The 26687-nt window shown below is 46.3% G+C and overlaps 3 protein-coding genes across 3 annotated transcripts; 1 reads left to right on the top strand and 2 right to left on the bottom strand.

The window, feature by feature from the left end:
* The first annotated feature begins 3047 nt into the window (after window positions 1-3047).
* eif3i (eukaryotic translation initiation factor 3, subunit I) lies at window positions 3048-6977 on the top strand. Its single transcript, XM_086171132.1, has 11 exons — window positions 3048-3125; window positions 3397-3489; window positions 3582-3669; window positions 4515-4580; window positions 4698-4847; window positions 4951-5078; window positions 5419-5529; window positions 5726-5815; window positions 6040-6113; window positions 6238-6330; window positions 6454-6977. Exons 1-11 carry the CDS (start codon window positions 3123-3125, stop codon window positions 6533-6535), a joined length of 978 nt encoding a protein of 325 aa, XP_086027258.1. The 5' UTR covers window positions 3048-3122; the 3' UTR covers window positions 6536-6977.
* A 117-nt stretch (window positions 6978-7094) lies between these two features.
* On the bottom strand, window positions 7095-13046 carry hdac1 (histone deacetylase 1). The gene is made up of 12 exons (XM_086171131.1): window positions 12947-13046; window positions 11625-11737; window positions 11244-11361; window positions 11090-11164; window positions 10288-10426; window positions 10059-10200; window positions 9879-9971; window positions 9696-9804; window positions 8841-9221; window positions 8595-8750; window positions 8475-8520; window positions 7095-8133 (listed from the first exon to the last, which is right to left on the bottom strand). Exons 1-12 carry the CDS (start codon window positions 12993-12995, stop codon window positions 8106-8108), a joined length of 1449 nt encoding a protein of 482 aa, XP_086027257.1. The 5' UTR covers window positions 12996-13046; the 3' UTR covers window positions 7095-8105.
* A 3207-nt stretch (window positions 13047-16253) lies between these two features.
* Window positions 16254-18901, bottom strand: marcksl1b (MARCKS-like 1b). The gene is made up of 3 exons (XM_086171130.1): window positions 18868-18901; window positions 18666-18774; window positions 16254-17711 (listed from the first exon to the last, which is right to left on the bottom strand). Exons 2-3 carry the CDS (start codon window positions 18750-18752, stop codon window positions 17145-17147), a joined length of 654 nt encoding a protein of 217 aa, XP_086027256.1. The 5' UTR covers window positions 18753-18774; window positions 18868-18901; the 3' UTR covers window positions 16254-17144.
* Window positions 18902-26687: the final 7786 nt, after the last annotated feature.

Here is a 26687-nt window from a genome sequence, read left to right as displayed (position 1 = left end):
ATTTTTATCCAAGATTATTGCACAGTAAATTTGGATATTTTCACACCAAACATGAGCTTACGGACAAAATGTAAGTGCCTTTATGAGTTTGATAGATAGTACAAAATTTCTCATAAATTTCCACTTTGATTTGTTCTACCCTTTTTTACTGTAAACAATAAACAGATTGTTTTGCCTCGCTGAGTAAGAAACATCTCTTGGATGCACTAAGACGCATCATCAGTGATGAATCCCAGGATCATTCTGTGGTTCAGGTCTCGCTCCATCACGCACCCTCAAGTCGCAACATTTGACCCAGAAGCAGTCCATGGATCAGCCCTGTTCATCCCAAGCCACCTTATGGCCTTCTTGAAGGCTTTGCTGGTGTGTTGAATGGCCTTCTTCTTGCCCCCCTTCCCACTTTTTAATGCCAAAACAACTTTGCAAAGCAAAGGCCCTGCAAAGCTTCTTGAGCAAACTTCTATTGGCCCATAGAAGGTTCTTCCTGCGTGTTTGGAGACCACAGACCGAAAGGCCGGCAGCTGCATCCCTCATACTTCCTTCTAGTCGGCGTATGCCAGCGCCCTCCACCTCGCCGCCCATCCTCCAGTCGGCCTTCTCTCCACAGTGGCTGTCAGCATCATCCTGGCGTTCTGTTCCTCCCCTCACCTGTTTTTGCAAAACTGTTTATATGCTGCTGGATCCTAATCAAACCACAAAAAAAAAAAAAAAATTTTGAACACCTCTCATTTCTGGTGCTGAGTCTTGTGTCTCCCACCCACCAAATCCTAACAAAAGGACTCCTTCGATTCCTGTGTGGTGTCTGCGCCGGAGATGTTTTTGTTGACTCTGCAATAAACATTGAGAATGAAGCTGAGTGTCTGGAGGTCCATAACAGTTACCTTGTGTATGTTTTGGTGGATGGTTGATTTTTTAATTTTTTTTTTCTCATTAGACAGCTTGGAGGGGGAAAAGAACAACTCACAATGTTAACTTTAAACATGACTACAATCGACCTGATAACACCCTCATTGTCAAGACTCCATTGTCGGAAGTCAGAATGACCCCCCCTCCCCGTGCTGACTGCCGGTGAGCCTGTTTGTGGTGTTATCTTTGGAGGTTTCTGCACTAAAGGCTGACAGGGAGGGGTGGGAATTAGGGTTGTGGTCCCACTCAGGATGTCAACTTTGGTCCGGTCACACACACGATCAGCCAAGATGAGTCATGAGTAATGTATGAAAATGTTTTGCGCCACCCCATGTGTTGAGTTTCATCAAACACTGACCTGCCTGGACATGCCTCTGTCAGAGAGCTGTCCGTGCATGCGCGCATCCAGTCAATCTCATTTGCATTCCTAGTGTTTGTACATTTGAAAAATTTGCAGTATTCTTCTCTCACGCTCTTACAATTCTTTACTTAAATGATGAACAGCAGTAAATAATAGCAAGTTAAGTTATTGTGGGAACTTTCATGTGTTTTTGATTTAGCGTCTCTGCTTGGTTTGTTTTTAGGGTCTACATTTATTACTTGAAGCATGAGCCTTTTCTATGGAACTTATAGGAATCCGTTGTTAAAGTAAACTGTTAATTTTTATCCAAGATTGTTGCACGGTAAATTCAGATATTTTCACACAAAACATGAGCTTACAGACAAAATGTAAATGCCTGTATGAGTTTGATAGATAGTACAATATTTCTCATAAATTTCCACTTTGATTTGTTCTACCCTTTTTTACTGTAAACAATAAGCAGATTGTTTTACCCTGCTGAGTAAGAAACATCTCTTGGATGCGCTAAGACGCATCATCAGTGATGAATCCTAGGATCATTCTGTGGTTCAGGTCTCGCTACATCACGCACCCTCAGGTCGCAACATTTGACCCAGAAGCAGTCCATGGATCAGCCCTGTTCATCCCAAGCCACCTTATGGCCTTCTTGAAGGCTTTGCTGGTGTGTTGAACGGCTTTCTTCTTGCCCCCCTTCCCACCTTTTAATGCCAAAACAACTTTGCAAAGCAAAGGCCCTGCAAAGCTTCTTGAGCAAACTTCTATTGGCCCGTAGAAGGTTCTCCAGCGTCCAGATCCTCCGCAAGCTCCTTATACTTAGAGTGCTTCCGCTCACTGGCTTCAACGATGCGCTCTTTCTAGGGTACCGTAAGTCCCAGCATGATCAGGTGTTTTGAAGAATAGGAAGTACTGACCATGTCTGGCCAGAGACTTGTTGTTGCGAAATGCTGGGGCAACATAAGCTGCTTTCCCCAAGTTGCCCTGCAGCTGCCAGTAAGAGGCTGTGTCAGGGAGGTCTGTTGTTCTTTGGGGGCGCCCTCAGGTTTTGTCTCTAGCTTTGACAAAGGGGACTACCTTCGTCACGGTGCCCCCCTTTTTGGCTGTCTTTAGGATTCGGCTGTCACGGAAGCGGGAGAGAGGTCTGAGGGAGTGGCCACTTATTTTGGAGCAGACCGACGTGGTGCTCTGCAGGCGATTCCTGTCGTGTTGCGTGATGGAATGGAACCTGCAGTTGAAGGAGAAGGTTCATTACGTTCTCGATGAAGGCGTATTAGATGGTTAGAATTGTGCAGCTAACCTCAAACAACTTCAACTTCCTTAACGGGTGCTGTCGCTGGTGACATTTCCTGATGATTGAAGACTGTATTTGTGCTCCTTCACCGTTTCTACTGGTTCCCCTTGTGTGGTGGAGGTGATCGCTTCTACCAGCTGCCTCTGCCTACTGGAGAACATGATGAACCTATTCTTCGTCTTACTCACGTTGAGCTTCAGACAGGAGGCCTAGAACGAGCGCTGGAGGGCTGAACCGTGGGTACTAGTACTAATATTTTTTTTTTAATAATTTTATTTATGTTTTTATTTATTTAACAAAAAAAGGAACTGCAGGAAAAAGGAAAATACTGAGTGCAAATCATTAATTATTCTTAAGTATCAGCTGTATCATAAGGTACCTCGTGTGTGGTTCCACTCCGCGCCGGAAGGGGGCGCTCGTCTCCCCTCATTGCTGTCTGACACACTTATTACGTCACCTTCCTCTTCCACTGCGGCTCCGGCGCCTGGAACACGAGTGATCATCCTTCTTCCCCACGGAGGACGAAGTGAACAAACTAGCCTTATTTTCGTCGCCTGTCCAGCTATAATGGTGAGTAGAATTTCAATCGATTATTCCTGTTAATTGCCGGAAACAGAAATGACGTATCTTTTGTGTATACCATTAGCTGTATGCTAGCTAGGAAAGCGACCTCGGCTAACGTTAGCCTGCTTTCAGCGGCATCAACAGGATTGTTAGCTTCATAATGCATGGGATGGAAGACAATAGTTGGTGTAAAATGTGGAATACATACTGTTTTTAGGTTGTATGTCGCATCCATGGCTTAAGGAACCTCATGTGACATCCAGCTCCTTTCCCACAGAAACCCATCCTGCTCCAGGGCCATGAAAGGTCCATCACTCAAATCAAGTACAACAGAGAGGGAGACCTGCTCTTCTCTGTAGCTAAAGACACGGTGAGTGGGCACTAATCGAATATCACTTTGAACAAAATCGTATCCGATCGGTGTTACTGTGACCCGAATAAGTGTTCTGTCTTCCATCGCAGGTCGCAAACGTGTGGTACTCTGTCAATGGAGAAAGATTGGGGACCTACAATGGACACACAGGAGCCGTATGGTGTGTGGACTGTGACTGTATCCTTAATCCTCTTGCAGTGATTTTATGAATGCACCTTTTGTTTACACAACAGCAGTGCAGATTTGATCTGTTACTAAATGTTTTGATTCCACATGTAAAGGTATCGCATACTGCTGTACTGTAAAAGTACTGGGGGGAAGCCGTAAGAGTTCTTCTAACACAACATTCAGTTGTCAAGGGGCTGCCTGTCAATTTCTCCAATCACATTGCATGTAATCCCCTAAAAAAATGATAGGAAATGACCAGAATCACAGAAGGAAATTAGATTTTATGGCACGGGCCATCTGAATAGGTTGATAGGAAGCATATTCGCCTCAACGTCCTGACTGTTGTCGATGTAGGACCCAGTGTCCCTTCTTACCATACATTTTAGTCCTGTTTTCCTGTGACGCCGTTGTGGATATATTTCATGTAAATGTTCTGTGGGAAACTATGCTTATTATCTGATCCCATGTCTCTGTGGGGACGGAAGGGGGACAGACAGGTCAAAACAAAATCAGGCACTCAGCCTCAAAGGAGGTGTCAATTTTCTGTCTTCCAAACAATGTGTCCGTCTCTGTCTCGTACAAAAAAAAAAAAAAGTATACACACCTCCTGACTGATGGAACGTGTCCTTCAGGATGGCACATGACACATCTCCCGATTGCATAATTCAAGATGGTTTCTCCTCTCCATGCGTAAAATCCCAGCCCTGCCGTGTGTTTTTAGTACTCACCTGCAGACGACTCTGCTCCAAAGGCCATTCTAACCATTCCTTGTAATTCACCAGCTGTCTTAAAGAAGCCTCCAAAAAATTTCCACGACAACGTGCTTTTGAGTTTCTTAACGCGTTCCACCGCAGGGGACACGAAGAACGTCCTGACAGGATCAGCAGACAACAGCTGTCGACTTTGGGACTGTGAGACGGGTGGGTAAAAGAAATCAGTAATCGTTTCGTGTCTTCCTCGGGATGTGGTGAAACAGTGATGCTGGAGTCAGGAAGGGTAACTTCCCCCTCCTCTCCTCTCCCCTCCCGGCGCCGCAGGTAAACAGCTGGCTCTGCTTCACACCAACTCTGCCGTCAGAACATGCGGCTTCGACTTCAGCGGCAACATCATCATGTTCTCCACGGACAAGCAGATGGGCTACCAGTGCTACCTGAACTTCTTCGATCTGAGGGACCCCCAGCAGATAGGTACAGCGCCTAGATGAGAGACTTGTATATTTCTGCCCATGGCCGATCCTTTTTTTTTTTTTTTTTTTTAAATTTCACGACTTGCGGCGTTTTGTTCCCGCAGAGGACAACCAGCCCTACCTGTCGCTACCCTGCAGTGACCACAAGGTGACCAGCGCCGTGTGGGGGCCTCTGGGAGAGTTTGTCATCGCCGGCCATGAGAACGGAGAGATTAACCAGTTCAGCGCAAAGGTGGGCGACTTCACCTGAACAACCGCGCGCACACACACACACACACACCCACACACACTGACAGAGACCGGGTTACATGGAAGTAAAGTAACATGTCCAGATACCTTCTTTGTTTAAAATACATTACAATATTGACTCAGCTACGTTTAAACATGTGAAACCTGTAATGCCTTTTGACGAATTCCCAGTTTATATAATTCCTCATGTATTTTCCTCAGATTTTTTTTTGACAAGGCGCTGTTCATTTATTGACCAGAATGTGTTTCTTGGCAAGTTTTTGTCAGTGTATTGATGTGATTGTTCATGGGGGAAAAAACGCGTGTGTGTGTTTGACTGACAGTCGGGGGAGATCCTGAAGAATGTCAAGGAACACCATAAGCAGATCAACGACATTCAGACGTCTGTTGATCTCACAATGGTGATCACCGCGTCGAAGGACAACACGGCCAAGGTAAGAAAGCCGTTCCCCTCTTCGGACCAACCTCCCGGTGTGAGGGGGTTGTTTTTATTTAGCTCTTTTGTATCCGAGATGAGTATCTGTCGTCGGGATTTGTCTTTACTTTTAAACAAGTTCCACTTTGACTTTTTCACCGTCTTATGTTAAAGTGCAACGCGCTGAGTTGACTGTGTCCCACGTTTCCTCCCAGCTGTTCGATTCCACCACCCTGGATCACATCAAGACCTTCAGGACGGAGAGGCCCGTCAACTCAGCCGCCATCTCCCCTATTATGGATCATGTAAGGGACGCCCTCACTTTCTGCATACATTCAGGCCGGGTGGGATCGAAATAGCATAGGAAACGCTTTTCTGCTCGTTTCATGTAAAAAACCAAAGCTCTTTTTTCTTTCACAGTGTGTAAGGGGTTTTCAAACTACTGCGAACGGTTTTCCTTTACTTCCCCTAAAAAAATACTAGACTGCTATTCTGACTCTTGTATATATTTCTCACAATTATGTTTCAGGTCGTTATGGGAGGAGGGCAGGAGGCCATGGAGGTCACAACCACATCCACAAGGATCGGAAAGTTTGAAGCCAGGCGAGTAGAAAAACAAACAGGGCTGGAGCACGGGTTGAACCCCTGTGCGTCCTGCTAACCGATTGGACTCCAAAATCGGGCGATTTATTACAGTGAACTAACACAACGCTCGCCGTCGCTCTAGGTTCTTCCATGCCGCCTACGAGGAGGAGTTCGGCAGAGTCAAAGGTCATTTCGGACCCATCAATTGCGTGGCTTTCCACCCCGATGGCAAAAGGTGAGCGAAGAACGGGAATCATGCGCCTGTCGAGGTTTCCTGTCAAACCCGACGGGAGCGTAACTGATTTTTTTTTTTTTTGTGTGTGTGTGTGTGTGTGTGTGTCGTCTCCCTGGTTTACAGTTACAGCAGCGGAGGTGAAGACGGATACGTGAGGATTCACTACTTCGACCCTCAGTACTTCGACTTTGAGTTGGAGGCGTGAAAAACCCCGGCTTCTTCACCCGCAGCTTCAGCAAACAACGGACTCGGCCCAGTCAGGAAGAGGAATGAACAGGCACTCGGCAGCAATCGCCTCATCCCCCCCTCACCCCAGATCATCTGAACTCTCTGAAGGTCACACGGAGGTCAACCCCGAGGGACTCTCGATTGGTATTTAGGTGCTTTTTGTGCTTTTTGCTGATCAGTTGGAACCGGACGCCAGATGGGAGAAATATGATACGGGGTGTGTGTGTCCCACTCACCAGGGGTCATTTTTGTCCAGCTGCTAAAATCTTGGAATATTTGTGCCGTGGATTCTCAAAGCCAATGCGACTGGATTGAAAACAATGGCCCGATCTTCATTTGTATTTAATCTCTTTCTACTCAACAATGTTCTGTTGTAAAATCATTCCACCACCCAAGTCCACATAAAATTACTAATTCAAGTTGTCTGTTTCTTTTTGGCTGAAATCTGGCCGAGAAGGGAACAATTCGGCCCCCTATGTGGGCCATGTCAATGAAGATATGGTGGAGAAGCATTCTAGTGGTAAGAAGAGTGCAAATTTGGGTTTTCCATTGTTTTATTAGAAAGACATGTTAACATACATTAACAAGCAGAAAATGACCACATGAAGAGGGCTCACTTCACCAGCCGCCTCATCACTTCATAGTTGTAAAAAATAAAATCTCACACTTCAAAACGAACGTCACATCCATCCGTAACAAAGGAGCCCCGTGGAGTTTTTTTTTTTCTTTTTACTCAGCTCAGAATCTGATAAACTGTTAAAAGCATTACTTTAAAACTTTTTTGAAATGTTCTCTCGGCTGTCTGGATTCCACCTCCTGTCTGGGTGTTGATGGATCCAGAGTTACATGAAATAAGTTCCACCTTAATATAAAAAAAAAAAAAACTGCACCAGAGACGACAGACTCCACGGGGAACCCGGGACACGAAACAGCTCCAATAGAATTAGCAGGATAAAACACTGAGCAGATATTTATAGGAAGATGGGCTGTAGGGCGCTTTCATAACTTACCGAGTAGATATGAGGGATGTGGCTGGAAACAGCGACGGGGAGTTATTTACATGCTGGAGGCGGGGAATCAACATCATGCGTCCACTGATGGGCCAACATGGCTGGCCAAACCACTGCCATGCTGGTTCTCAAAATGACAGAAGGGTTTCAAACACCAAGTGTCCCATCGCGAGGGCGGCATGGGGATCATCTGGCATCTTTGAACCGAGGAGTGGAAGGGGAGAGGGGCGAACCATGTTGTGGAGGTATTTTTTTTTTGTTTGTTTTTTTTTTAAATATAACAAGCAGAACTGGTTCACACGAGCAGCTCGGGAGAATTTACTGCATCAGCTTCATTCCAGAACACCGCCGGCCTTCTGAAGCTCGGGTTGAATGGCGTGCCGGCCAGCGGGGGCTCAGAAACAGATGCAAATATGTAAACCAGCTCTGCCCAGGAAAAGACTGAGAAAAATCGCGATACAAAAGTCATATTGACGCAGTAGGAGAATGTAGGAATCAGTCGGGGCTCGAGGTCAACAGGTTCCACTTGGTTGGACTTCAAGTCGTCTTCACTTCTTCTTTTGGTCTGAAACAGACAATCATACTCTCAGAAAAAAAAACAACTGGCAAGATGACATTTTCATTTGGACATATTTTTTAATCTTTATTTCCCTTTAGTGGATTCAATTTAATGTATTCAAAAGCCATAAGAAAATCTGACCAGCGTAAAAACCGGAGCAAATCAAGAGTCGGACTAACTCTATAACGGCTGCCTCATCAGAAACCCCTCACTCAATAAGAAGAGATATTGTTGTTGATGTGTTGTTTTATTGTTTAGCGGCGAACCGTTACTTTTCAAAGTAAGATCCTGAAGGTGTACCAAGAAAGATTTTCTTTGCGGAACCGGTACCAAATGATCCTTCTCACCCTGACGTGTCCATCTTCTCTTCCTCCTTATTGTCTTCCTTCATTTCTAGGAATTGAAAACCAAAGTGTTAAGTCGGTTTCCGTCGGCAGCTGTGAGAAGGTCGCGGGCCGTCGCCTCACCTTTCTTTTCCTCCCCTTCCTTCTCCTCCTCCTTCTTCACCCGTTTCGCCTTCTTGTGGTTGGCCGTGTTCCTGCGGCCTCCTCCCTGTCCCTCTGCCTCGTCCTCCGAGTCGGAGAACTCCTCCTCGCAGGCTATCCTCTTGTCATGAGCCCGGACTGAAGCGCACACACAATTGCACGAAGGGTTAAGAAGAGTCTTGCGGCAGGAAAACATGTCGACGGCTCTCGCTTTCAGCCGTCTCTTACTGGAAACGCGCTTGTCGGGGTCTTCCTCGTCCTCGTCGCCGCTGTCGGGGTGGGGGGCGTCCTCGGGGATCGCCTGCATCTGGACGCCGGGCGCGTGAGGCAGCATGCGCAGGTTCTCGAACAGACGCTGCTTGATCTTCTCCAGGTACTCGTTGGTGTTCTGGTTGGTCATGTTGGACGGGCTGATGTGCAGCTTGAAGTCGGGCCCGAAGTACTCGAAGTAGTCGTTGTAGGGCAGCTCGTTTGGGATGGAGCAGTCCAGGGCCACGGCGGTCTCGTAAGTCCAGCAGCGGGCCACGTTGCGGATGGTGTAGCCTCCTCCGCCCAGCATCAGCAGGGGGAGGTTAAAGCTTTTGATGTATTCGACACACTTGGCGTGACCTACAGGAGAGGCACAATAAAACTGGCCTTTGAGAGTTTGAAGACAAACATGCCCGACGGCCTCGCTTCTGACTCACACGCTTGTAGTCTCATCGCAAGCGCGGGAGTCCGCTGTGTTAAGACGTAATTCTCCACGTGCACGCGCGCACACGCAGGCACTAATTCACCGGTGACAAAACACAGAGCGTGGCGTCAAATGTATTGAGTGAGTAATATCACACAATTTATTTTTACTGCTGTTTTTTTTTTTTTTTTCCCCTTGTCAATTATTTGTGTGTTTGGAGATAATTGCTTTGAGGCTTTGGGAACCTTTTGTGCCTTTTTCATATGAAGTTATTTGATCAAAACATTTATGTGACACAAAAATGTAGCCACTTGGGTGAACAAATAAGGTGCATTCTGAACAGGCTAAACCGTGACTCACTAGGTTTCATTCAAAGATGAGGCCGATTAATCGAAAGCTTTACTTCGTACCTTTAATGGTCAGGTTGAAGCAGCCCAGTCGGTCTCCTGAGAGGGAATCGGCCCCGCACTGGAGGACCACGGCGCTGGGCTGGTACATCTCCATGACTTTAGCCATGATCTAACACACACAAACACACACGCTCACCATTGCCCTCATAGATAAAAGTTAAACGGGGGAAAACTTGGGCTTACGGGTTTGAAGATGGCTTCGTAGGACTCGTCGTCGATGCCGTCTCGGAGCGGGTAGTTCACCGCGTAGTACTTCCCTTTTCCGGCTCCAATGTCCTGCAGCCAAGAGACAAGCGGTTGAATTCGGTCTCACGCGCGACAAAGCGGTGACGTTCACGAGAACAACGAAGTGAAATAACTGACCCGTAGGTCGCCGGTACCGGGGAAGTACTCCCCGTACTTGTGGAAGGAGACGGTCATGACCCTGTCTGTGGTGTAGAAGGCCTCCTCCACTCCATCCCCGTGATGGATGTCGATATCTATGTATAAAACACGCTGGTGGTACCTGAGCGTAGAAGGGGGGGGGGGGGTCTTTAAATGCCGACATCCTCACATTGTCAAAAAAGCAGAAAATGGCGGCGGCGGTTCGTACTTGAGCAGCTCCAGGATGGCCAGGACGATGTCGTTGACGTAGCAGAACCCGGAGGCCTCTGACTTCTTGGCGTGGTGCAGGCCGCCCGCCCAGTTGATGGCGATGTCTGTCTGCTGCTTGTTCAGCTTCACGGCGCCAGCTAGAGGACAGAGTGGGGAGGATTCAGGATCCATGCGGTTGAAATTGGTCTGCTGATCCTAGAATTTTTTTTTCTCCACAATAAAACTTATTGAGGTATTGTAAACCCCTTCTTATACTATATATCAGGGTACCTTTTTAGATACTCAGTCATGTGTCAAATACACTGATAACTGAACACATTTTCAAAATAATTTTTTTCATTGCTTCGGCACTATTTGGAGTGGGTTTTCCTCGCCTTGCCCTCAGGTAATGTCAGCGATTCCTTGCTAATCATCCAAATGCCAGTTTTCCATGTTCTTTTAGAACAAAACTGTTATTGAAAATAGCAACATGGCGCCGTTCCTTGGCAGGCGTGTTCGCTCGCTCCACAGTTGCACGTTGACTTTTTTTCAAATTCAGTACATATCCAAATGCACTGTGGACAGCAAAATAGGAATTTCACTGTACAGCGGATCATGTTGCCATGCTGTGCACGTGACAATCAACGCTTTGAATCTTTGGATGTAAATAAGTAAAGAACCAAAGTTTCCAGATTTTACAGTACGGACAAAAACAGCGCAACTATGGATCACAATTCTGATCTATTGGATGTGTGTCAGTATCTCGTCCAACCCTGTTCTGCAGAATGATGTGCAGGAAACGATGCACGGAGAGAACATACCCACAGATCCACCAGTTGAAAGCTGACAAAACTCAAACAGACCATCAAACACTGGACAGTCCTCGCCGACATTGACTGTGCAAAAAAAAGGGACGGTTAAAAAAATAAAATAAAATTCTCTTTACCCCAAACACCATGTGAAAATCAAACTCACATCTCTGCATCTGTTTGCTGTATTCGGACATGTTATCAGGTCGGATTGACCTTAGGAATTTAATGTAGTCGTCGCTGTGGTATTTTGTCATCTCTTCGCCGCTGGCTTTGTGTGGCCTCTGGAATGAAACACAAGTGAACAGGTGCCATCGGGCCCGCTTGTTCCGCTGACGGTTCTCAAATCAGAGTGCACGTGTTGCGCGGCCTGATGAATTCTGCCAACGGTTACTTAACATTTAACCGTTTCTCACCTCATACGACTATTATTTTTTCAAGTTACTTTCCTGGACTGACACCCATTCAGACTCTTAAGACTCCTCTTCGCGCACTCCAGTCCAGGTGGACAACAAACCTAATATCATTGAAACATCACATCACTCACATAGATCTCCATTTTCCTGTACAGTCCATAGTTGAGGAGGAGGTTGTGGGTCATGCGGATCCTGTGGGGTTTCATAGGATGGCCCTGGCCATAGTAGTAGTTCCCAACATCGCCTAGCGTACAAACAGAGAAGACTGTTTGTGTCACACACTAAAAGCATGAAAAAAGTTGTTGATCCACGATGATAAGTTTTTTAAGAAAAGTAGACAGACACTGGTCACCAGAACGGATAGATTTCAAATCAGCAGCATTGACCTTTAATCCAGCCACTTTGTTTTGTGCCACACCACCTCGTGTAAGAGATTGTTTCTGGAAATTCCAGCACCAAAAGTTTTGGTAAACTCCAGCAGAAATAACATCCCATTAAAAACAGATCTCAGTTGTTTATTTTATCAGGTATATTGGCCCATCCAATATGTCACAATAAACCCCGGTTCATGAAACCATCTCATTTTACCACTGAGTGTGGCTATCTAGGAGAAGCTACCTAAACATTCCCACTGTATTTTGCATCAAAACAAAGGATAACTGTTGATGTGAACTGATGCCACAGTCTCATCACAACCTGTTACAATTCTCTGTCAATGCATTCAAACAGTGGTTCATAATGAGATGAATGAAATGTTCTGAACGACAGGGCAAACTCAAGGGATCCGCGGGTCGATTATCGGGTGATATCGATTGTCAGTGATTAGAGGACCTGGTCGCTGTTTGATTGACAGCCAATTAATTGACACCTGGTGTGGCGACGGTTTTAAAACACGGTGGGCAGCGAAGCTCAGAGATCCTGAGATGCTGTTCCCCCCCCCCCCCCCCCCCTCAATGAAACAGTCTACGGAAAAAATATACATTTTAATACTGCGGTAAGTTAGCCCAGGGTGCATATATTTTCGTGATAACGGGACAGCAGTGAATTAAACCTCACTTCTCGGAAGTCGTTAGCAAGTTAAGAGCAGCATTGATGTGATGGACGCCGGCGTCGCCTTGACAGCGTTATCAAGTCGACTGTAACCAAAATCAACATCGAAACCCCCGTTTTTTTTTAACTCGAATTAGTAATAGTGTTTTACGACTCGTGATGGGATGTACGTCTGCTAAATTCGAAACCTAGCTCTGCTAAGAACAGGCTAAAGCTAATCCCGTTGGCCAATCGGAGAAGGAAACGTTAGCCGGCTAAACCGGCTAGCGTGCTACACCGGCTCGCTCGCATAGCTGCACAGCTGACCGTAAAGGAAATCTAAATAAATCACACGAATACGCTGACGCTCCCGGGGCTTCTGGAAATCAATAGGCACCGTGGTGTGCAAGGAATTGGTATTTACCGTCGTAGTAATAGCAAACTTTTTTCTTTGTTCCTTGAGACAGCGCCATTTTACACCAATTATCCCACTGTTCCGAGCGCCGGGGAGATTGGACGGAGACAATCAGCCAATCACAGGCGAGACCCCGCCAGACTGGGAGGCGCCGGTTTGACATATCGAAGGCACCCAGCCGCCTCGGCCTGGCCAGCCTCAGCCTTGATGCTCCACCAAGGTTTGCTTTCTCACACTTCCCTCCAATCCTGCGGACAATTAAAAGCTCACTTGCCCCTGTAGCGTTGCCGAAAAATCTAGTGCATCATTGCAATGATTTATTCATAGGCACAAATGTTCCATCATTGCAAATGAGTGGCATGGCACAGCTGGTTTCTGTAGAAAAGAACCTGCAATGTGACCTTCCCATGTTGCAAACTGTGGGTTTGCATGCTATTTGAATGGGATAGTGCATGCTTTTTTTTTTTTTACTGTCTATTTAGTTCATGGGAATTTTCACTGCTTTAAATGACATGATAGCAAGTACTTTTACATCCATCCACTCTGGGCTCCTTTTAAACCCTCCTCCCTCTCACTTAGTGTGTCGTCATCTCAATGTGGTGCTGCTGCCAAATTATGTCCCAATCCTGGGATCAATAATGTTAAGCTCATTTCCATTCAGACATTTTCAAACTGCTCTGCAAAATATTTTGGTGTTTTTATTCAGGGAAACACCCTTGTGATGGTAAAACATCTGTTTAATAAGCAATAGGGGTTACGCCACGCCACACAAGCCTGCAATAAAATGAACTGTTCCGCTCAATTCCAGGTAAAAAAAAAAAAAAAAACAGAAGTCATTACACCTCAAACCACACCCACAAAATTCACAGTAACCCCCGAAATTACACAAGCGTCAACATAAACCCTGATTTGTGATTTGCTACAATATTTAAACAGTCATTCATATTCTCACTGCACTTTTGTTGATGCTTAATTACTGCTTGCTTTCACTTGACTGTTCAAAATGCTGCTCTTCTGTTTATTGAGCCAGATCACCTGAAATTTTCCTTCTGTTTGAGTGGAATCTGAGCAACCGTGTTCCGTCTGTCTATACAGCAGTCTGCTTTTGAGAAAATTGCCTCAATGATATTTGTAAGTAATTGGTACAAGTGACTATATTAAGTTTCCTAAGACTCATTCGGCAAGATATTTCAGCGTAGCTTTTGATTTATCAAGAAGTGGAGAGAAACACAGTCAATTCAATTCTGTAATATTCAGAAGGCTAGTAGTAACAGTCTTGTCTCACTAGAAATTGTATTTCTACATCTCTTTGATGGCTTTGCATGTAGGATGTGATGGGTGTGAGGAGCTCTGGTGAACATCTCGTGCTCCTCTTCCATCCGTGTCTTGTGACCAGAGGCCCACCCCCACGCTTTGGGTCCCCACCTGTGCTTACATTTGCAGGGAGGGTTCTGTAAAAAGACGAGGGATCGATTGTCTTAATGTTCTGGAACAGACGAGGCCCAGCGCTGCTCTCCTTCCCTGCTGTGGCCACCAGGAGACAGTCTAAGTTCGCTTGTGGTGGGCCCTAATCCCCCAAGCGGTGCGGAGCCTGTTCTCGCCGAATGAGAGGCTGCATTTGAGAGGTTTCCGAGGACTATTTGTGATCATTAACCCGTGCAAACAATAGAAATGTGTACAAACAGAGCTTTCTTGCACCTCATCTGCATGCATAATCAGCACATCGCTTTCAGCGGAAGGCGCCGTTTGAGCAATTTGGGCGTGAGATGTAATGCTTTCTGTCCCTGATATTTCAAGTCTGAACAATATCATTCTTGAGACTTGTAAATGTTCCCGCTCCTGTGTCTGACACATCAGTTTTCTGTGAGGGGGTTGGGGGACATATGTTGCTCAAATCCCAAGACGTCATATCACCACGTGCACGATGTAATGCCCCCACGGAGCAGCACCACTCGCCTCCAACCCGAGGAGCCGGCGTACATGCTGGAGACGGGGCAGGGATAGCGACGCCAAACTCAAGGCCACAGGATGAAGATGTGACCGGGGGCCGTTGACATTAACTTTCTTACAAACCTTGGTGGTGTGTGTGTGAAACCATCTCTGCATCCGAACCACTTCTGCACTGAGAAATTTGGTAGATAACCCCCCCCCCCCCCCCGCAGGATTTGGACAACGTATTAATATGAAATCGGAAACACTAGAGCTGTGTTAATTAATCTCGGCCTTTGAGTGAGAACAGGATATGTTTAGAGTCAGTGGTTGATCCCAATCCCCCAGTGAAGACAGTGATGTGTGAGATTAGTCTAATCTGATCCTTTGTGTAGTGGACAGTGTCAGTCTTTAAAAAAAGTAATGGATTATGAATAATGATACAAAACCCCGCCAACACACAGTCGTTGCCACCGTCTGCTATCATGGTTTCATATGCGGATCTGACACAACTGTCACCGACTATGAATTTATTTGAATAAAAGCCTGAAACCCGTTTTGTTGGGGGGGACAATTTCTGATAAATTAGCCACAGGTAGAAGCCCTGTCAGCAGAGGAGCATCACCGTTTCAGTTAACATTCAATAAATAAGAATAAACAAATAGTATTTGTATTAAATTTTCACATACTTAAGATCTAGAACTAGCTAAACATATTTCACATCAAACTGCATCAAATATGCAAATGATCTGCATTGACTCAGTAAATAAATACATTGTGGACCATACTTGTATATAAACAGAAGCAGCCAGGTGTACATTGAGACAAAACGGCAGTAGCATTCATTACAAGTACATAACAGTGGTTTTATGAATAAGATATGGTAGTAGGTTTCCTTAGTATACATTTGAAAATATTTTCTCAAGTTTGCTCAGCATCTATTCATGCAATAAGAGGATTTTTTTCAAACTCCTTTAATGATGTTGCTGGTAATTGTAGCAACATCATTTGTCAGTAGCCGGTGTGTAATTTTAAAGCAGCAACGCTTGACAACGGTGACGTGACGACCGTGACGCATCAGTCGCCATGTGTTACTACGGTCACCGACTGCAGCTGACCGGCTCCGCGTTTCCCGCCGTGGACGTGTGGCGGTAGGGTCGTCTTTTACCGATGAGGGTTTTTGAGGTCAGGCCGAGAAAGTCTTGGGACCGGTGGTCCGGTCTTAAACTGGTTTACCTTTCCCTCTATTTTGACACCTGGACATTAAGTCAGATCAGATGCCTCATAGTTTGTGTGTGTTTTGTGGAGTGGACGATTCATGGTTGATTAAATAGTCCCAGGCCGGTTTGAAACCTCTTTGCAAAGAAATCATACAGACACATACACAGGCAGGAAACCAACATTTATTTACCATTATCAACTTTACGATAAAACCAGTAACATCTCTCAACATTAGCAAAATAATGAACAGAAATCAATCCAATGTATTTACAGAGACAAAGCAGATTCACACACGACAGATAAACAACTCTGCTTCATATCAAACCGCAACAGTGAACATAGCAAGCTGAAATTTTCTTTTTTTTTTTTATAGTAAGGTAAAAATCAAAGTTGTCTATATTTTTTTTTTAACAAACAAGACATAGGTTCTCTGAATCTTTAAGATGGTTTCTCTATAATACACCACAAAATACTTCAAATTTGGGTTAAAATATAGGAATGTAAAAAGTTGGCGAGTCTCTTAATTTTGATTTTTTTTTTTAGGTTTTTTTTTTTTTTTTTTTTACTATTAACAGTCATTTCAAGTGGTGGTGGTGTCCTAGGATCTTTGTCGCTTCATTCCGTCACCAAGGAGGCATCTTGATCTTTCGACTTTTTTTTCTGTTTTCTTTTTTTTAAGGGAAATGATGCTTCGACCACATCGTTCTCCGTCCGTTCATCCATCGGTCCGTCCTTCAGCCGTCTCATCTTCACGGTATCGTTAGCCATTAAATCCATTTTCCACGTAGCGACCGGCCCACAGCCCCCAACCCAGTCCAAGTCCAGATGTCGAGCAGTAACCAGGGAAGTGATCTAGTGAATCTAGTCTGTCGTCTTGTTATCATGACGAAAAGTGGCACGTTGAAGGAGTCTCTCACATACATGTGTATATATTTACATATACATATGTATACATATACACATATATATATATAAATATATATATATATATACTTTTAAATTCTCTCTCTCTCTCTGAAAAACAGTTCGCCCAGTTCATTGTGAGTTAAAGGTACAATCACTCTTTCTTTTCAGAGGGGGCAGGGGTCGAGCTGCTCTCCTCTGTTGGTTTTGTGGCCTCGGGGGCAGGAGCAGCTGCCTCCTTGGCCTCTTCCTTGGGGGCTTCCTCTTTAGCCGCCCCCTCTTCTGCCTTTGGCGCCTCTGCCTCGGGGGCAGCGGCGGGGGCAGCGGCGGGGGCGGCGGCGGCCGCCTCCTCCTTCACCTCCTCTTTCTTTTCTTCTGCCGGAGCGGCGGCTCCGTTCTCTGCCGGTTTCTCCTCGGAGGGAGGAGCGGGCGCCTCCTCCTTGACGGCCTCGCTCTTCTTGCTCTTCTTCAGGTTGAGCTTGGAGTAGAAGAAGGACTTCTTCAGGGAGAACTTCTTTGTCTTCTTCTTGGGGGTCTCCTTGGCGGCGGCCTCACCCTCGGGTTTGGCCGCCTCACCGTCGGCGGCGGGCGCCGGCTCGATGGCGTCGCCCCCTGCGCCGGCTTCGGGCTCCTTAGCCGCCTCGGCCGAGCCGTTTGTGGCCGCGGCGTCCCCTTCGGGCTTGGTGGAGACGTCACCGTTGGTCTTCACGTGTCCGTTCTCCTGGAAAAAAAAATGTCAAGATTAAAAAAAAAAAAAAAAAAAAAATTAAATAAATCTCTGGGGACGGGGGTTGGGGCAACATATAGCCAATTCAAGTCAAAAAAAAAAAAAAAAAACATCTCCAGGTGTGCAAACCATCACCGGTAGCCTTGTGAGATGTCATTTTGTTGTTCTGGTCGTCGCGCTCATCACTCGGCGCCTGGCGGAGGCGACGCCTTGCAGTACCGGGAGGGGCCGATAGTCGGCGGTCGGTCCCCGCAGACGGCTCCGGGCGGCAGACAGACAGTCTCAACAATGACAGGACCGTAGGGGTGGGGGGGTTGCGGGGACTGGATGGACGGGGTGGGCTTCATTTGACGTTTTCAAGTCCGACACAAACGGCCGCGGTGCTTTTCTACTATTTGTCTTAAAGGGCGTATCAAGAAGAATACCTGTTTGTTAAAGGGCAGTGGCATGGACCGTCATCTTTTAATTGTTAACCCCCGCATTTAAGTTCGAATAAAAATCAGTTTGCATGACAGAAAAAATGCACTAGTTGATAAATTCCATCCAAAAAAATGAGATATAGTCCGATTTTCCACGAGGTGTCGTGGAGAGGGAGCAGACTGCCTACGTGCGCTCGGCCGCCCCTCCCCCCCTCCATCCCCGCCGCTGTCAGACGGCTGTGCGGGTTTTTTGGGGTGGGGGTGGGGGTGGGGGTAACCCCCCCAGGCAAAAGAAAGGAAGACAAAAAAAACAACTTTGAACTCGATTTGAATTCGATCGAAGATGAGAGGAACCCAATTTTTCATCTTTCTCCCGCGGTGTTGCACCCGCATCACCGGGATGCTCCGGTCCCACCTGACGCCCCAAAACGTCCACACGGTCTGTTTCCACGGCGACGTCGGCGGCTTAAAGGCAACGTTTCATTAAAAGCGATGTTTAAAATCGAAAGTTGGCGATGGATCGGTTTACCTGTCCGTTGGTTTTGGCGGCGGCGGCGTCGGCGGCGGCGGCGTTCGCCTCCGCGGCCACCTCTCCCTTGGACGACTGGGATCCCATTGTCTTCGAGGAGTCGCTCGGTCTTCGGAGGCAAATCGAGAACAAAAAAAACTTTCAAAAATGAGCGCTTTTTTGAGTTGGTTTGAAAAATTGGAAGTGTTAATCCAAACCCCACGGTTGAGAAACGAGTCCCAGCGAGGAAAGTGTCTTTATTTTCTCTCTCTTCTGTACGGCTCCGGTGGTCGCGCCTTGACACCGTGGAAGCGACAGACCCTCTACACACAACGACGGCCGCCAGTCTGGAATATACAACAGGTTCGAAGCGCGGGGGCGGGACCTGCCGCGAGATTGACCAATCAGCACTCGTTGTAGGGGAACGTCTCGCGGTGACGGCCAATCAGCGACGGCTACCCTGCAGACCCCCCGCAGTCACTCGGCTTCAGAGTATTTGAGATGTGAAAAGGACACAGATAGTGAATCATTTGATGGAGAAAATGATTTTAAAGAAAACAACTGTAACGGCTTTTATTTGTTTGCATTTATGTGGAAATGAAAGAAACAAAACGGCACTGCTTTGTGATCTGATCTGGAAACAGAAAGCAACAATGCTTGTTCTGTTTTCAGTTTCCCTATGACGAAGCAAAGAAGGGGATAGTTTTGAAACGGTTCTTGGTTTCATTATAATTTAAGTCCACAAGTGCAGATGGGCCAATGTTCACTGCTTGATTTAAAACAAGAAGTGCATGGGGGGGGCCCCCCCATGCACTTCTTGTTTTAAATCAAAATAGTGCTTTATCCTGCAGAGTTTACACATTAATTTCACAACTCGCCCCCGGTTAGCGACTGCAAGAATTAATCATCTCAGTAATATCAGACATTTTTCTGCTGATGTATTCATTTTAATCTCGGTCATTTTCCTTTTTCCACATTGGCCCCCATCTCCCCAACAGACTCATTTAATTCTCATATGTCCTTATACTCCTGACCTGTTCTCCGGCATTAGATTAGCGTTAGCATTAGCAGCCGAATGATTAAAATGGACCTGGTTCAGTGACACAATGGTGAATGCAGGTTTAAGGTATTGTCCACTGGTGTGCAGTATTGGTGATGCAGAACGGCATCTACATTGGCCCTGATGATGTGTCACGCTGTTCTCATGGTTCCATGACTGGATGTGTTGTTCACTTCCGCTTGTCAACAACATGCCAGGAGCAAAATATGTCAATGTGATGATCATGCACATTCCACCTGATCATTATCTCCAGCGCACATTCTTCGTAACAGCTGTTGAAGCTACGAATCTCAGACATGGGAGGAAAAGACGTTTAGTGTTCAATGTCGCAAATGGATCTTCACTGCAACCAATCAGTCTAATTGATTTTGCAAGACATGGGAACGCTGGAATGCGTGCCTGCGGCTTCCAATTCACATGTAAGTTAATGCACATGTCGACGACATACCGCAGCCTGTGCAGGAGAACACAGCTTGCCTACACTCTATACGTGTAAATAAGACAGTTATAATGCAGTTAAGTCAGATTTGTGTGTGTTTGTATTTACAGAAGCCCTCAGACATCAAATAGTTACGTTGAGGTGAGCCACAGTTATTCTCTGAAGAACTGCTTCCCAGCCTATGAATCGACGCTTGTTGATTGTACAGCTAACAAGGATAAATGACTAACATGGCTTGTATCTATCTATGCTGTCCAAGCTGCAGAAACAAAGGGCTGATATTTTGATGACTATCTATAAGGGCGAGCGAGCATTGGGATTTTTTAAATTTATTTTTGATCATAAATTGCACTGAGATGAGCAGCAGTGACGTGTTTGAGAAGCACACTTGTCAAGGTGCAGCTAGCTCGGCTAACTGAGGTTGCAATTTCATATTTGTTTTGCAACTCAACTTGCAACTCGAGTATGACGTGTGTGTGTGTGTGTGTTGCAAGGTCATGCAAACATCCCAAAAATTGCAAGTATCACATAGAATTCCAGACGCAAGATGTATGCAATTATTAACGGGTGCGTGCATCATCAAGTATTTCACAGTATTCTCTGATTTTATTTGCCATAGGGTATGCATGAGGACATTTAAAAAGTATTAAAAGACTTCAAACTCTAGAGTGTGTGTGTGTGTGTGCGTGTGTGAGTGATTTTGATTGTGATTTCAAAACCAGCTTTAATGTGGCGCTATAAAAGCCCCCAGTCTCCTGGGAAGGCTTTCCGCAGCATTTTGGCCCCTGATTGTAGGGATTTACGCTTTTCCTCTGCTTGTTCTTTCATTCACTTTGTGTTACAAACGGTGGCGTGGAGGTTCGCCTCGTTTCATAATGTTCACACATAACACAAGGGTCTTCTGTGTAGTCGCCCCTTTGATACAGGTTGTTCCATTCAATCGGAGGTGGAGCGGAAAGTTTGCATTGAGGACGGCTCGTTTGATAACTTTACACGGCCTTACACGAGCGAAGAGAAACGACTGAAAGGTCCACGTTTTCCCATAAGGTATGGCTCGGACGTAGATTTTGGAGGCTTCCAAGAACTTGTTAGACCAACAAAAGAGTTAATGAGTCCATCAGACCAGATAGAGAGGACTCAGTGTCGCTTTGGATCCTGAATGAATCTGCTCTGTGTTCCATTCAACGTCTTCAACTGAGGAGTGTGAATGCGAGAGGGGAATCAAACCCCTTAATCGGCGACCGGGCCGGTCAAGGCGATTTCTAATTAATCCGTATCGGCGCCTTTACGACACTAGTTTGGTTTTACGTCAACTGTCGAGTCGAGACTCGAGGCCCCCGCGCAGCGGCGGTTCCAAGAACCCGGCGCTGTAGTCGGATTCATCTCTCAACACCCCAGTGTTTTAGTTTAAGTATTGAGTTCCCAATGATCGGCGCCGATCTCGAATGTGTTATTTGTGTCGTCTGTGCGAAGTATAAAGTCCCCGGTGTCGGAGAGTCTTCGGTCCGTGTCGAGTTTTCATCCCCCGCCGTCGGAGTCCGAGTCGATTTACGAGTCTGTTTCTCCAGTCGCTGATTAGCACCTGGCAGCGACGAAAAGACGCTTCACCGGTTTTTCGACGTGGATATGGGACCTGGCCAACAGATCCGCAAGATCCGAGCCAGAGTCCCCTGTTTGTCCGTGTCAAATCGCAGGAGTCTTCGGAATCCGTATTTGAGTCATCAACCGAGTCCCGGGCTGGCGTACAACGCCAGCACGATAAGTGTGAATTAACAGATGCGCGGCTGTTTTAGAAAGGAAAAAATGATTTGTTTGGAAACTTCTATGAGCACCTGCAGAAGTGTTTGTGAAATCTGGCTAACCACCAGGTGCAAGTTGCAATCCTACCATTTTCAGCATACATGTTTGATTGCTTTTTATGCCGGCTAGTGTGTGTGTGTTTGTGTGACAATCAAGTATAAATTGTGTTTTCCTCTGTAGTTTCTTTCATTGCTGTGGCTGGTCCTCCTCGTCCTGCTCATTACATCGCAGCAGCACCGCAGGGACGACCTTTTCTCACACACATATCACGCTGTATCTATCTAGCCGGCCTTGTAAATGTCATAATAATGTGTCCACTGTGTGCTGTGGAATGCCTGGCACGCAGGCGCTCCCGTCTCCTCAAGCCATCTTCTCCTGTGAATGGGCTTCTTCAGCCTGCCTGAGGTAACTCGGCCCGGAGGAGCGGGGTGGCGGCGAAAGACCATCACGGTTAATTTTTGCCGATAGAACAACATCAAGCACCTCTTTCTTCTCCTTCCACGAAGCCTCCGGTCCGCGAGTACTGGGAGTGACGACGGCGTCGTGGAGCGGTGACGTATCGCAGGCCAGTCTTCTCCCCGTCGCCGCGCCCGACACATCGGGCCTATGTGCGTCTGTGTCGGTTTGTACATGCGCCTCTGTGTGTTTTGTGCATATAAGGGAAGCATTGTCATGGGACCGGAGAGCGTCAGGGGGTGAAAGGCACAGCGAAGCGATCCTTCACACATAGAAAGACATTATGCGGCCGCACACATACAAAGCGAGGAGGGCATCAGCTGTGACAGAGTTCATAGAGATGTACCGGGGGTTGGAATGCACAGAGGGGCAGAAAGACGAGGGGGGGGAGGGGGGCGAGGGGTAAAGATCGGCGTGATAGGACCGAGGCCTTAGATGGAAAGAAAGGGACGGAGGGGAAGGAGGCAGACGCTGAAGCGATCATTGTTCAGATGTGCCTTTCACTTTTGTGAAAGACAAGGAATGACGGTGATAGCTGAGTGATAGCGCGGGTGTGGCTGCAGGGCTGTGATAAGAGGACATCAAATAGCATTTAACCCCCCCAAAAAAAAAACAAAAAAAAAACCTGGCCCGACACACACACACACACACACGCTGACACGCACACTCACACTTAAATGAGGGGTGGTATTCGACGAGCCCAAGACAAAGAAAGGAGGACAGAAAAAAGGTGACGGAGAGATTGAAATGTCATGGGCGACGTGCACAGACCCAAGTGACTGATGTGTTTGCGCTTGTCACAAAGCGGCTCCACTCCAGAACAACGGCCGAGGAGATCGAATTCAAACTTTCAGTTTTTATGATAAGATCTGAAATTCCAACCCTCGTTAAAAGGGGAGAGAGCTAAGGGTAAATAATGTGAAAAGTAGAACAAGTAGTATATCAGCATCATTACACAGTTATTTTCTCAAAAAACCCAGTTCAAAAAAAAAAAATCTCAAGTTTGTCTTTGCTTTTTTTTTTTTTTTTTGTCTTTTAATCTCTTTCATCCAGTGGCCACTTCAAGTCTTACACAGTAACACCAGTTTTAAAATTAAAAGTTTAGCATTCCTTTTTTTTTTTTTTCCTGATTTGTTCATTTTTAGTGGAGAGAACATGAGGCAACCACATGTTATTTCTTTTTGAAGTGCTTTTTTTTTTTCTGCGTTCTGCATGATTACAAAAAGTAGTTATTTGTAAATTATAAGGTCCTTTAGCTTAATTGGCCGGTCTTTGGAAATTTTGGACGCACATTCCTCATCAAGCACACACACGCTATTTTATTAGCCCAAGTTATAATACACACTTGTGAAACTAAGTGGAACCATAATAGATGATTATGAGCTCGAATAGCTGTCACGTTTGAGTAAGCTGGTTCGTTTTAGTGCTGGGGGTCAATTGAAGGCGTTCGCTAACTTTAAGAGGAAGAGGCAAAGATGAGGTTGCAGTGAATGTCATAAATCAAAATATCATTAACATATTTTGGTAGTGTGTGTGTGTGTGTGTGTGTGTGTGTGTATAGGGGGGGTTCCAGTAAAGCTCAGTCCATCAATCATGTCCAAACACACTGCCAAACGGATTATTCACGCAGGCGAGGGGGAAGTCACCTCACTTTTTGGTGAATGTAAGGTGCTTTCCAGACACGGATAAAGCAGATCACTGTTACTACTTTTTTTTTTTTTTTGTTTTATTTTCTTTTGTGTCCTTCTCCGAAAAGCCCACCGTTAAAATGTCACGTGTTGAGAAAAGTTTCAAAAGTCAACGGCGAGAAGTCACTTCAGATAAAGTTCAGAGATAACCGCATTTTCCGGAAGCTACCAAGAGGGATACGTTGGCGTAAACGTGGCAGGTGTTTCACCCCTCACGCAAAGCGGTGGGCAGGTCTCACAAATCTGGCGACTCAACCTTTGAAAGAAATCATACACACTCGAGCCAGCGTAACTCTGACGTGTGTCCTTTTCTTTATGATTTCTTGTTTTTCCAATACGCTCGTATATTGGCCCGCCGGCTGCCGGTGAAGGGATGGATGGAATTACGAGCCGCTGCCGTTCGGGGAGCAGAATTATATAGAAAAAAACGAAATAAATAAAGAGAGGGAAAAGAGCCATAAATCCCCCGTCTGATCATTGAACCAATGAGCTGGTTTATCACGTTAAGTTGTAAAGTACTTCTCTGTCTTGCGTGATATTTAATTTGATACTGCTGTAAATCTGAAGACACAATGACGGGGTTGTTTTGAATGCGGCGCGGCACGTGTTCGGCCGTATGGAGCAGGTGTCGTCGCCTTCATGTAATTTCCGTCCACGTGCCTCTTTTAGACGCTAGCAGGTTTTGTTTTGTTTTTTTTTTCAATTTTTAATTTGATTTCCAGAGCGGAAGAGGAGTTCGTTTTCATTTTGACAAGGCACTTTTCTGACGATAGGTATATTTTTAGGATGTCGGTCACCCGTCGTCCGGGTTTGACGGTCTGGAGATGAAACGTAATGAATCTAATGACATTTTAGTTTCCGTCCACATCGACGTTCAGGCTCGAGCTCCGACGCTTTCCCTTTTTGTGAGAGTTGCAAACTATTTTTCAAGGTGTCACCACGTAGTTACAGTTGCAAAAAAAAAATTCCCAAGTACCCAAACCCACAGTTTCAGATTGACTTGCTTTTCTTGACTCAGGGCTTAGCAATTTCAATGCCTCCTTCCTCCCCCTGTCGTGTGAAATCACTTAGGCCCCATAACTTTGAGGGCTTTCTTAGTCTAAATGGTTTTACGCAACCAGGGAGCGAGACTTTTGTCGGGATTTGCAAAACAATGACCCCTCGCCGCCTTCTGCGGTGTCCCCGAACACAGGACAGCGCTGTAAATCCACTTCTACGGCTAAAGACTCGCCAATAACTCCATTAAAGCTTTAAAGGGCAAGTGTCGGCGCTCAACTCGCACCGACCCTCTCAATCTGCCGCTAAAGGATTATTAGGAATGTTATTGGAGGTCTAATTGAGCCAATCCTTCTTTCTGACTTTCCCCGCCGCCTCTTGTCTCGTCGTCACATCAAACCCCGCCTCGGGGACGCGCTCCAAATTGCCCCTGCACTCCGACCCCGCGTTTCGTCCCACCCTTTGATCGGCGTCTGCGGGCCCGTCGTACGACTCCCTGCCCCGGCGGAGAATGCTCCCCCTTTGGTGCAGGAATGCTGACTTCATCTTCGGGTGACTCTCGCCCGCCCCCCTTCTTTGATCCTGTTGTTTTAGTCAGCCCACCGTACTGTAGCTATTTCTTTCAAGTACTGTATCTCCTCTTTTTTTTTTTTTTTTTTTTTTGTGGCGGGGGTCTGGCATCATTCAATGAAGCTCTGTGTATATATTCCTGGATGTTAGGATTGCACGGTGTGGCTCCACTCCCAAAGGAGTCATTGTTCTGAAACCTCATCGCGTCCCGTAGATGAGTATCGCAAGTCGGCCGGAGGGGTGATAGAAAGGTAGCGCGGCGTGGGTTCGGAGTCTTGACGGGGAGGAGGCACCGAGACGGCGACGACACGAGGAGGATTATAGGTATTAAATCAGCGGAAAGTGAGCTCATTGAGGAGAGTGCGCAGGAAGTTCATGAACACGCTTCTTTGTGCTATTTGCGGACGCCGTCGTCCCAAACAAACAAAGCCAAAGCCGTGTTTAGAGGATTGAGCCCATAAAAAAAAAAGAATAATAATAATAATATAGCGCCTGCCTTGGATTATAATGAGTCCTTTTAATCAAAACCACCCTGCGCTTAGGTCAATATCTCTTAAGTGCTCGCTCAGTCGTATAAACAGCAGACCTTGTCGCAGGACAAAAGGAAGCATATGGCATAACGTTTAAGCTGACAGATGTCTGTGATTGACAGATAGAAAGCGGGAAAAAAAAAATAATCATGACTTTGAGCTGCGGGTCCAGGGGGTCAGAGTCGGGGGGCAAACAACAACAATAGCGCCTGGAAGCGGGGAGGTGGCGTGTTGTGGTACATCAGGTATGTAGGTCACATGGCGTTGAGTCTGAAGGGGGGGGGGGGGGGGGGAAAGGCGCTGTATTTGCGAGTCCCATAAACAGATGGCCGGGGATTTGTGTTTCTGAACTTTTCGATTGGAAAATTGGAGTGGGGTTATCGACAGGCGAACGAGGCCGCCCGTGAGGAGGGTTTTTCAGGGAAATATCTGGGGGATTTCCCTTTTGGTAAACACCGTTTTCGTTTTTTTTTTTTGTCTCCACTTCCTCTTCACCAACTCTCT

Source organism: Fistularia commersonii, chromosome 24, assembly GCF_037954325.1.
Source record: "Fistularia commersonii isolate RoL2024-O1a breed Wild chromosome 24, RoL_Fcom_v1.0, whole genome shotgun sequence".
Taxonomy (NCBI): domain Eukaryota; kingdom Metazoa; phylum Chordata; class Actinopteri; order Syngnathiformes; family Fistulariidae; genus Fistularia; species Fistularia commersonii.
The sequence above is the reverse complement of the archived record's forward strand: the minus strand, read 5'-3'. Positions and strand labels throughout refer to the sequence as shown.